Genomic DNA, 12397 nt, shown 5'->3' with positions numbered 1-12397 from the left:
AAAAAAGAAAAAGAAAAAGAAAAGAAAAGAAGCCTTTGTTGTTTTAACATAGGGGACCAAATTTTTAAACTTTGTATCAGTGTATTTTAACATCAAAGTTTATTCTTTGGAAAGACTGTCACAAATAATTTCTTTTAATTATAGCTAGCTTAATCACACCCAGAATTTCCTTCACAAGTTCCCATTCATGAACCTTATCATGATTTACTCAGACCATCTATGCATTACTGAGACACTCTGCCTCACTCTATACGTCCTCTTTCTTCTTAAGTAAGCAATCATGTCACTCTAGGAAAAAGATTTACCATGCAAGACTTTCTCATACAAAATTATTCTCTTATCTTTACATCTATAACTTTTCTTACATCTCTTTCTCTCTCTCTTATTTACAGTTCCTTTCTATCTTGTTTCTATTTCCTTCCTAAATCCACATTTTGACACTCCCTTTAAATAACCTTTGACTTAGAAAAAAATATTTTTCTCAATAAAAGATATTTTTTTCCACTTATAATTTTTTTCTCTTATTAAACACACCTGACTTTGGTATATTTTATATACAGAATTATATATCAACTGGAATTTTTAGCTTCTAGTAACCTTAAATTTTATTAAAAACATAGGAAGTACAAAATCTTGAATTGCCTGTTACATATCATTATTTAATAGATAAGAACCATTTTATTTTTAATATTTTTCAATTTTTTATGTTTGTTTTAGAGACAGGGTCTTGCTCTTTTGCCCAGGCTCAAGTGCAGTGTCATGATCATGGCTCACTGCAGCCTCAAACTGTTGGGCTCAGGCAATCCTCTCACCTCAGCCTCCCAGGTAGCTGAAACTCTAAGTGTGTGTCACCATACCTGGCTAATTATTTTATTTTTTGTAGAGATGTAGTCTTGCCTTGTTACCCAGGGTGGTCTCAAACTTCTGGCCTCAAGCAATCCTCCCACCTTAGCCTCCCAAAGTGCTGAGATTATAGGCATGAGCCACCATGCTTGGCCAAGAGCCATTTTATAATTGTCAGAAAAAGATATTTCCCTATAACATATTTTTATGCATATTTAATCTTTCTATTAGTCTTTCTAGTCTTTCTATTAAATTTAAGAAACCAAGGACAACTCTATTTATGTTCAGCAGTTTGTTTCAGTTTTTATCACATTTGAAAATGACTTGTACATTTAATGAGTATCTATTATTTAATTTAGGATTTCAAATTACATAAAAATTTATTTTTAGCTATTTATCCCATTTACCTTTATTTCTTTGTTTTTAGCAGTGTGCTGAGATTACTTATGAAAACAGGTAATAGACAAAGCTAGTCATCATTCCAAATTATTTATCTATTAATTATTTTATATAACTGCATGTCAGGCAAACATTATAAAAGTAATGACCTTAAAGTCCAATAATTCAGAGGACACAGGCATTCCCATCAATTCGACAATCTTGAACTCTTCCCATGTGCCAAAAAATTTCTAAGTCACATGAACTTGAAAAGTGCCTGGTCTTATTTGCTTGATTTATGAGTACTCATCTATTTGTAAGTCAATTTGGTATCATAGACAAATACAGCCAGACTTTTACATGCAGCCAGATACAAATAATGATCATGTAGCTTTAATTTTTAAAACTTTAGCCATATGTCAGGCATAACTCACTAGTTGAAAGGGGCAGTTAGATTCAAACTTCATCACTGTCAAACTAACATTTTTAGTTTAAATTTTTCTGTTCCATGTAGCTGAAACCCCTTACTGAATTTCAGAGAAACCAGAGTAGTAAAGTAGTCAGGTGGACCGGCAGGAAGAGAGGAACTAGTGGAAGAAGTTTAGCGCTAGAGTAAATTAGAAAGCTCATAAGTCTCTTTTCTACATTAGTTATTACCCAACGTTCCTAGATCATAGAGGATCCCCAGTCCCATTATTTTTAATCCTATCAGAAACTGTGGTATCTGGTGGGCTGATTGATGGGCAGCTTCTTCCTCCACCTGCCCAGGATGGTTAGGGCGTTCCCATTTCCAATGGTCCTCTTGTTTACAATATGCACATCATGGCCTCAAGACTGTATGGCCATTTTGGCCAGCAGTGGGGTCCCTAGGGGTCTTACCCATGGCCATTTGTTTTTCCTAGCATGCTCCATCTTGTGCCTCAACTGGTTGTGGGCAAGAGCCACAGCAAGCAGCATAGCTTGTTGTCTCATGTTGCATTGCTTTTGCCCTTCCTGGACTTGAACAAGATGAATTAAATGCCTTAAAGGCAATCTCGACTACTTGAGATATTGATATTCCCAACACCTTTTCTACTTTTTGTAGTTTTCCTCTTATACCAGGGACACTCTGACTGATAAAACTCTTAGGTTACCTGGGTGTTCGGGTCAATGTTACTGTATTGCCCGAAGGCTTTAAAGACCACAAGAAAGGAAGAAGCATTTTCTTTGGCCACTGTTGTACCTTTATGCCTTGTTCTGCTGAAGTCCTGCTACAATTACATTCCTCATTTTGCTTGGAGGTTTATCTCAGATGGTTAGAGCAAGGCCCTGCACTAGACAGAGATATATATTTTTTGGGTCTGTAATGTGGCACTTATGGAGATTCCTTCCCAGTGAATCACCAATGGGTTGGGTATCCCCTAGTCACCTAGGAGTACCTAAAAGGGCTGGAGGGAGCAATGTAGTCCCTCAATTAAATAATTTTCTAATTAGGCTGTTTCTGTACTATCAAAATGTTAACCACTGTTTAAGCCAAATATTACTGCTTATATCAGAATACAAACAGAAACAGAAACAGCCAATCAAACAAGACAAACCACAGCATTTTGGACTCTGAGTTTGATCCGCTCAATGGGAGCAAACAGACAAGGCTCAAACTTGTCCCTATAAGCTTCAGACATCTTTAATCCATTCTGGATGGGGAAGGCTGATCTCCAGCCCATAATCAAGCAAATAATTTGCTCAGTCTAGTTGATTGTAGTAGACAGCAACCCTGAGTCAGGCCTCCTTGGCTGCCACTGGCAGCTTCTTCAGGGTTTGCTGAGTGGTCTTAACAACATTAAACAAGTGACTAGACAAACCCGAAACTTAACACATACACATATACACATCCAAGTTCCAAGTTCCCAGTCAAGTTCCTAGTCAAATTTATAATCAAGAGTACCACGTGAACATACCCCTTATTCTCCTTTCAATTAAAGTTGAAATCCCCTAACAAAGCCCCCTTGTGGAGGTTGACAAGGCCCCCTAGTGGAAGTTGATAAGAAAGGAGCTGAGAGTTGGTCACTTGTACAGAGATTAATTCACCACAAAATAAAAATAAAAATAATGAAAAAATGTGTTCCAAAATTCAAAACTTCTCTTTGCTGCAAAAATGAAAGTAAAAGCACCAAAAGTCAGCAGGGCCATGCTGGAGAGACAGGAACCAAGAGCAAATCACTGAGTAAAACACCTGGACAGCTGCTCAGACCCTCAGGTGGATCCCATCCCTAATATGGAGCTAGTGAGCCACAGGCAAAAATCTCCTGAAAGGATTTAGAGAAGTCTGATCTGGGTCACCAACTTTGTTGTTGAACTAAACTGGGTCCATTTGCCCATGCACAATGGAAAGCCAAACACTGAAGAACCAAGTTTTTGCAGCAAGAAAGGTTTATTGTGAGTGAACTGGCAAGGAGACAGATCTCAAATCTGTCTCCCCAAGCTGAGGATTGGGGCAGGTTTTATAGTCTGAGGGTAATGAGGCATGATCCTAATTGGATCTTGCCATAGGATGATGTCAGGAGGTATGCTCTGATTGGATCCTTCCCTGGTGTGATACCAGGGCTGTCTGATTGGATCCTGCAGCCCGCCATGCAATGTATGCTTCTTAATTTTAGTGCATGTTCCTTGTTCTGGACACTTAGCTTCTACCTGTGGTTGCATGCTTGGTTTATCTTGGCGTGTTTGTGGCCTTCAATCTGGGTGTCCATGGCAACTGAAGAGCTTTGTTATCTTAAAGTTGAACCAGATTGATCTGATGTGTTTACACAACCTATAAATATATTTCTAATTACATTGAATTTAAAGTAAACTTTTTATTCTAAGCAGTGTTGTTCTTATACAGACGTGAATATATGTCATATCTCAGAGAAGCAGAGATACTATTCCCCAGTACATCTCCTTGTAGGCATAAAATCAGATCTAAAATACAAAGGTTATGGAAGAAAAAGATAAATGTTTGTGAGATCAGGTGACAGATTCACTGTCTTCACATAATCCAATATTATCATCACTCCATGATTATTGAGATATATTTAACTCTATACTATGCTACTTTTAATTTTTTGTTGTTCTTTCTAGTGATCTTAATATTAAATTTGAGAAGCACATTTTTTAAGTGCTCTTTGTTACTTCTTACTTTGGTTTATAGTTTGGTCTTCTCACATCATTTAAATAATATTTGTATAGGGATAAAGGAAGTGCAGTTTTGCTGATTTTATAATATATACAATATGGAAACTTTTCTTTTTTTTTTTTTAACTTGTAGAATTTCAAGAACCCTATGCTGTCGTAGTACTTCTGGAGAAAGATCTCATTGTAGTTGATCTGACACAAAGCAAGTAAGTTATCCATGTACAGATTAACACTTTTAAACTCTATTTATTTTAGATAATTGGCATTTGTATTCTTTAGATCGGAAATATTCTTTGTGTGAATATTGGTTTGCTAGAATTACAGAAATGCACTTTGGTTCAATGGTGAAAATGAAACCAGGAGAATTTGGGAAACACTGAGAAAACTGTAAGACAACTTAAAGGCAGCACCTGATGTTTGGACAGAAACATTGAAGACTCAGGACACATAAAATTGATCACATTTTTGTTGTTTCCTTAAAGAAAATCAATCATTATGAAAACTTGTGCAATGTGATAGCTGAGTAATGGAAAATGACACATGATAAAAGTATTATTGCGCTACTGCAGCAGACAACACAGAACACCAGAATCTCAGGGGCAGAGAAGACTGGGGCCTTCTTTTACTTTTTTCCTTTTTCATTATGTTACAGGCAATTGAAAAAAGTGTAGAATACTGCTATTATAGTGGTGCTCTCCACTCCTTTACATTGTCAGTAAAAATCTTCTGTCCATTTTTATTATAATGGTAATAGCATGAAACTAATTTCCATCATTTTATGTTCTTCCACTGATTTTTTAGCCTCATATATTTGTAATACAATTTTGTAAGTTGTCTCTCCTTGGTCTGGAATAACTTTCTCTTCAATTTTTCTCTTTACCAACATCTTATCTGTAAGATTCTCAAGTCAGATATCACTTCCCTATTTTTTTAAAAAATTCATTATCTGTATAATTTGGTAACATATCCTAATATGGGCTCTCATAACCCCCACATTTCTCTCTTCATAGCTTTTGACACAGATACAATTTTCTATTTGCTGTTGCTTAAAGATTGTCTTCCCGCTAGGCTGTAGACTCCATGAAGGAGGGGCTCTGTCTCCACATGGAGTCAGATCTCAATAAATTTTTGTTGAATAAATCAATCCGAATTCTACTCTTCAAGTTGTTTGTAAATGTAAGATCCAGGGTTCTTCCTCATACTAATTTGCAGATATTATTCTCAGGATTTTAAAAGGGATGCAGGATTTGGGCCATGAAATCATCATAACTGGGAATTCTGCTTAGCTGCCCTAATTATCAACATAAGACTTTTTGTGTAGCTGTAAGGATTTATGCTTATTCCTCTAAGAAGTTCTAATATGAGTCTTATTAAAATATACTCTTCTAATCTCATTGGTATTCAACTCTTCTTTGTATGTCATATTTGTTGGTTACTCATACTTTGCCTAAGTATCTAACATCCTTGCAGGCCCATTATACTTTACCTTTCATGGCCACTTTCTTCAGTGTGTGTATGTGTGTGTGTGTGTGTGTGTATATATATTATATATATATACACTGTATATATATATATTCTTTCATTTAAATTTTATTTTATTGTGACAGAATATGCATAACATAAAAGTTACCATTTTATGTATACATACATTCTTGTGGTTTTCATTACCCTATATAAGTATGTGAATTAACATTTTGTTTGCAAGTTTTCTCTAACATTTTACCTTTTTTAGCATGTATTAAAATCTCTGTGGCATTCCCACTTCATTGGCTGTTACATGGAATTTAACATGTCAAAAACTGAGTATGTTCTTTTTCCCTCCAAATGGTTACCTCTCAGCTATATTGAATGTTGAACAAGTTATAACTTTGGAATCCTTTTCATTTTTTTTTTCTTTTTATCTTTTTCTCGCCATTTAATCCCCAACCCAAAGGCAAGCATTAGGGTTTAGAAATTATTTCTATTCTTGATTTCTTGGATTCATATCTTCATTTCTATTTTCACAGCAACCAGTTTATACTTTTATGTCTAAATTCCTCTTGTAAATTTTTAGCTACTTCTCTTTTTAATATCTTTTTGCCTACTCTTTGCCAATGTACTAAAATAATTTTTCTCAAAAAATTTCATAATATTTAACTTTGTCAGGAGCCTATTATTGTTACCTCTTGCTATTATCAAATTCTAAATTGTAGGCCTTGTCTTCAAGGGGATCCATTTATCTTCTAACTCTTTAATCTTAGAAATGTTAATAATTTGTACTCTGAAACAGAGAATCTCTGATATATCTAGTTTAACCTCTGGTACCTCTAGTTTAACCTACTTGTCACTTAAAGAGACATGAATTGTTCCTTTAACCTGATTTTGCATATATAACTATTCTTATTTGGGATACTATGTGCAACATTTCAGATTGGTAGAAAGAGAACTGCTGCCAGAACACACACACATACACATACACACACACACACACACACACACACACACACACACCCCATATTTTCTGGAGATTGGACTAAACTCCTAATTTTTTAATTAAGTTCCTAATAATATGAGAAAAAACTGTTTTCTAACAGGCACCTCCTACCCTAAAAAAACACATAGTTTCAGAAGTTATATGATGACACCTGGAACAGATATGGCATAGAATAATACTAATTTCCTCCTTGCGTAGTGCCTGGTACATACGATGTTCTAAATAGCTACAGGGATTTTAAATTTGATTTCATACTCATTTCCTTTTTAAGGTTATAGTAAGCTTGAGGATATGAAAGTTATTACATCCATAAGTCTTCATTCCAACTATGTTCTCTAGTTTACATAGGAAATGATCTTTTGGATATACACAGTCACATACACACAAACCTACATATGACACACATCTTTTCATTATTCCTGCAAAAAATTTAAAAGTTTCCTATCTATTACGTCTTTGTCTTAGTCCCTTTTATATTGTTATGAAGGAATACTCAAGGCTAGATAATTTATAAAGAAAAATGATATTTTGGTTCACAATTCTGATGTCTAGAAAGTCCAAGTTTGAGTGTCTGCATCTGTTGAGGGTCTCAGGCTATTTCTACTCATTGCAGAAAGTGAAGGGAAGTCAGAATGTGCAGAAATCACATGGTGAGAAAGAAAGCAAGAGAGAGAGGGGACAGGTTTCAGGCTTTTTTAAACAACCAGCTCTCGTAGGAACTAAGAGTGGGAACTCCTCCCTGAGGGAAGGCATTAATCTATTCATGAGGAATCTGCCCCTGTGAAGGTGAAAAACATCCCAATCATAGCATTCTTCTCCTGAATCCCCAAAACTCATGTCCTCACATATAAGATACAATCATTCCTTTCCAATGGTCTCAAAGTCTTAATTCATTTTAACATCCATTCAAAAGTTTGAAGTATTATAAAATATGAAACAAGTTCTTTACTTCCAAGGTAACAATGGTTGTATAGGTGTTGGGTAAACATTTCCATTCCAGTAGGAAGGCGTAACAAGTCTTATGCAGCTTTAAAACACAGCAGAGTAGACATTAAATCTTAAAGCTCCAAAATAATCTTCTTTGACTCCATGTCCTGCATCCTGGAAACACTGGTGCAAGGAGTGGTCTCCCAAGGCCTTGGCAGTCCTGTCCCCATGTTTTTGCTGCACACAGTCCATGTGGCTGCTTTCATATGTTGGAGTTGAATGCCTGAGGCTTTTCCAGACTGAGGTTGCACACTGCTGGTGGCTCTGCCTATGTGACAGGTTTCAGCATGGGCACCCAGGCTTTTTGATATATCCTCTGGTATCTAGGGGGTAGCTGCCAAGCCTCCATGGCTCTTGTGTTCTGGGTGCCTGCAGACTTAACACCATGTGGATTCACAAGGCTTATGGCTTGTGCCCTCTGGAGCAGCAACCACAGCAGCAACTGGGTCCATTTGAGCCATAGTGGGAGCTGGAGTTGTAGGAATGTAAGGAACAGCGACCCAAAGGGGCACAGGGCAATGGTGCCCTGGTCCTGTCCTCCAAAACCATTCTGTTCTCCTAGGCTCCTGGGACTGTGATGGGATGGGTGGCCTCAAAGATTTCTGAAATACCTTTTGTCCATTGTCTTGACTATTAATACCTTGCTCCCTTACTGGTCATGCTAATCTCTTTAGCAAGTAGTTGCTTAGATTCCCCTCCTGAAAACACTCTTTTCTTTACTACCACATGGCCAGGCTGCAAATTGTTCAAATGTTAATGCTCTGCTTCTCTTTTAATTATAGATTCTTCCATTAGGTGATTCCATTGTGGACATAATTTAGTGTAAGCTGTTAAAAGTAACAATGCCACTTCTTGAGCACTTTGCTGCTTAGAACTTTTTTCTGCCAGATACTCAAGGTCATCACTCTTAAGGTTAGCCTTCCACAATGCAGCCAAATTCTTTGCTACAGTGCCACAATGCAGCCAGGTTCTTTGCCGCAGTGCAACAATGGGGATATTTGCTCCAGTTCCCAATAAGTTCCTAATTTCTGTCTGAGACCTCATTAGCATGGCCTTTTCTACCCATATTTCTGTCAGTATTTTGTCACAACTACTTAACCAATTTCTAAGAAGTTCCAAACTTTCCCTCATCTTTTTATCTTCTGAGCTCTCCAAACTCTTCCAACTTCTACCCATCACTCATTTCTAAAGTGCTTCCACAATTTCAGGTATCTTTATAGCAACACCCCGTTCCTCAGTACTAATTTTCTGTCTTAGTCTGTTTTGTGTTGCTATAAAGGAACACCTGAAGCTAGTAATTTAAAAAAAAAAAAAAAAAAAAAAAAAAGTTTATTTTGTTTACAAGATTGGGCATCTGTATGTGGTAAGAACCTCAGCTGTTTTCACTCATGGCAAAAGGTGAAGGGGAGCTGAGCTGGTGTGTGCAGAGGTTACGTGATGAAAGAAGAAACAAGCAAGAAGGAGGAGACTCCAGGCTCTTTTTAACAACCAGCTCTCACAGGAACGAAAAGGGAGAACTCATTCACCTCCTAGACAGGACATTAATCAATTCATGAGGGATCTGCCCCATAAGCCAAACACCTGTCATTAGGCTCCACCTCCAACACTGGGAACTAAATTTCAAGATGAGATTTGGAGGGGACAAACAAACGTCCAAACCATAGCACCCCCACTGAAAGAAAGTCAAAATTTATTTATATTTTAATATTTGTAAGGATACGAAATAAATATTTACCATTGTATGTAGGTAAAGTTCTTAGTTTATTTTTAGTGAATTAACTAAGTAAACTTGTTATATAATAGTTTCAGATTAATAGAATTCATTGTATCTATATTAGCAAAGCAATGCCACTGTGGAATGTTAGAATTATGAGAAGTAAATTTTGAGCTTGAGTAAAATTTTACTAGCATTAACATTACATTTTATAAATTACTGTTACAAAAAGATCATTTTTGTTCATACAATTCTTGTTTTATGGTACTTAAAAAACAAGTGAAATTTATAGTAAACGTTTAGAGACATTTTAGGGCTTACTTTATCAAAATTATTTGCTATTTTTTCTTTGTAAAATAACACTGATATATTGTCTTTATCTGTTAGTTTTCCAATCTTTGAAAATCCATATCCCATGGACATTCATGAATCACCAGTTACATGCACAGCATACTTTGCAGATTGTCCTCCGGATTTGATTCTAGTACTGTATTCCATAGGAGTCAAGCATAAAAAACAAGGATACAGTAATAAGGTAAAAGTAGAAATTATAAATAACTTTTCTTGTATTCATATCACATGATCATACTTTTTCCCATTACTTTATTTTCTTACATTCCATATAGGAGGACTTGAACTAAATTATTTCTAATTTAAAAACCAACTCTATTAAAGACGTAACTTCTTAAATTCAAACTTTCTAAATGCTACTTAGCTTTAAGCCTACAGAGGTATAATTTCTTATATAGAAGGTATATAATTATATACTGATATACTTATCTATTATGTGCATTTATATACTAAGCATGTACTTATATTAATATATATTTGAGTCATAAGATACAAGCTTTATTTTAGATGAAAACTTATATTTTAAGAAAACAAAAAGACTCAAGTCTTCCTAGTTAATAATTAATTAATGGTTTAGGAAACATAATTATTAAAAGTCATTTGTTAAATAACATTCTAGAATTTTTTATTATAGTTTACTACAAGATTCAACTATTTATAATTGTAACAGATTATCTATTATGATTTCTGTTATTTTCCCAGGGCTGTTGGGATGGACAACTTCAAGAGACACTATTTACATAGCTTCTATGTTAAATGGCACCACAGTAGTTTGGTGGTACACAGACTATATGAGACTATATGACACATGTAGCAACACTGTATTTGTACAATTAAAAATACTTCTTTGATTTGTTTATATAAATGGTAAGATTGACTAAAATCTATATTTTTAAGGGAGATGGAATTGTGCATTTAGACGTGTTTGTTCAATGAAAAAATTAAAAGACAGCTACACACTTCATTCTTGATTATTTTACAGTTAGTTTGTTTAAGTGAACTTTTTATCATTATTTTAAGCTATTTCCATTTTAAATTTCTAAGCCATTTGAACATATATATATATACTTTCTGGATAATCTATTTAGGAGTGGCCAATCAGTGGAGGAGCTTGGAACCTTGGAGCACAAACGTATCCAGAAATTATTATTACTGGGTAAGTAGATGTGTTTTGTGAGTTATTAATTCATCAACACAAAGATGTTTACTGAGTCTTGATACTTTTCCATAATTGTGTTCTATGCAGAATAATAGTTTAAGTAAAAGTAAAGATATAAGAAATTGCTTCTACCCAAAGATTCTCATCTTGACAGAGGATATAATCAAACCATTGGAAACATAATAACAAAAAAGAAAGCATAGATTATATCACCAGGAGAAAGTCAAAGTGGGGAAGTCATGAGATATCAGTCTTCACTGGAAATCACAGAATATTAGCTTTACAAAGGCCCTTACAAACACTTACCTATTTCTGCCAAATTCAGGAATCGCTGCTCTATATCTGTATGAGGTGGTTATTTTAAATATTTCTCAAAACTTACAGCACCAGAAATAACACTTCTTTGTATGACAACCCACTTGATGTTTTAATATTAGAAACAAAAATAGAGACATAGCTAATGATAAATATGAGATTTAAAAGGTAATAAGCGTTCTGCTAATGGGAAGATAAATATACTTTTTCCTATTCTTCCCACTAAATGACTAAAAACTCTGGATATTATATATAAGATAAACATAAGATGACTAGGAAATGTGAAGAAGCGTCAGACCAGGTAGGACCCCTAAGTCTTAAAGAATGACATGGAAGTCAGTTCCCTAAGTTTTCTTTCTGCCTCATATATCCCAGAATTAGAGCTAAAGAAGCTAGTAACCTAGAAATGTGAATGGACACAGATGAAAAATCCCAACAAAAACTAGCTCTCTTTAGCTATGAAATGAAGAAAGCAGCAGTATATCAAGACAGAAAACATTTAGAAAATAATCTCTCTACTTAGGTTTAACAACACACACACACACACACACACACACACACACACACACCTTCCTCCCACACACACAACTGTGGCCCTCCCCAACTCACTCCAGTAAAGGCCAAGTGGAGAGCTTAGACTTTCACCCTTGTCAAGGTATAATGAGGTACCCCAGCTTCCCCAGAGTGTCAGATAAAGCAGAGTAGGGAGCTGGGGCTTTGAATCATGGGGTGAAACCCCTCTCTTGTGGTGTCAGTGGGGAGCTAGAATTCTCACCACTGCCCAGCAGTAATGAGTAGCTACCATTCCCTATCCCCTTCCCTGTGTCAACAGAAATAAATGAGGAAGGAGAGAAGAAAGGGTGGGACTGAAAAGTATTAAGGAAATAATGGCTGAAAACTTACCAAATTTAGCAAAACAACATGAACCTTCAGATTCCAGAAGCTGAGCAAACCCCAATAAATCTATACCAAGATAAATTATCATCAAATTTCTGAGCAGTAAATACTAAAAGAAAAAAATCTG

General features: G+C 35.5%; 1 protein-coding gene across 2 annotated transcripts in view; it reads left to right on the top strand.

The window, feature by feature from the left end:
- STXBP5L (syntaxin binding protein 5-like) overlaps window positions 1-12397 on the top strand; it is a 503509-nt gene that overhangs the window by 309541 nt on the left and 181571 nt on the right. For both annotated transcript variants that reach the window (XM_011971605.1, XM_011971604.1), the window contains exons 12-14: window positions 4508-4580; window positions 9936-10083; window positions 10988-11055. In XM_011971605.1, the coding sequence (XP_011826995.1) occupies window positions 4508-4580; window positions 9936-10083; window positions 10988-11055 (289 nt within the window). The remainder of the gene's footprint in view (window positions 1-4507; window positions 4581-9935; window positions 10084-10987; window positions 11056-12397) is intronic.

The sequence above is a fragment of the Mandrillus leucophaeus genome, unplaced genomic scaffold, assembly GCF_000951045.1.
Source record: "Mandrillus leucophaeus isolate KB7577 unplaced genomic scaffold, Mleu.le_1.0 Scaffold123, whole genome shotgun sequence".
Lineage (NCBI taxonomy): Eukaryota > Metazoa > Chordata > Mammalia > Primates > Cercopithecidae > Mandrillus > Mandrillus leucophaeus.
Note: the sequence above shows the minus strand (reverse complement) of the source record. Positions and strands in the feature narration are given on the sequence as shown.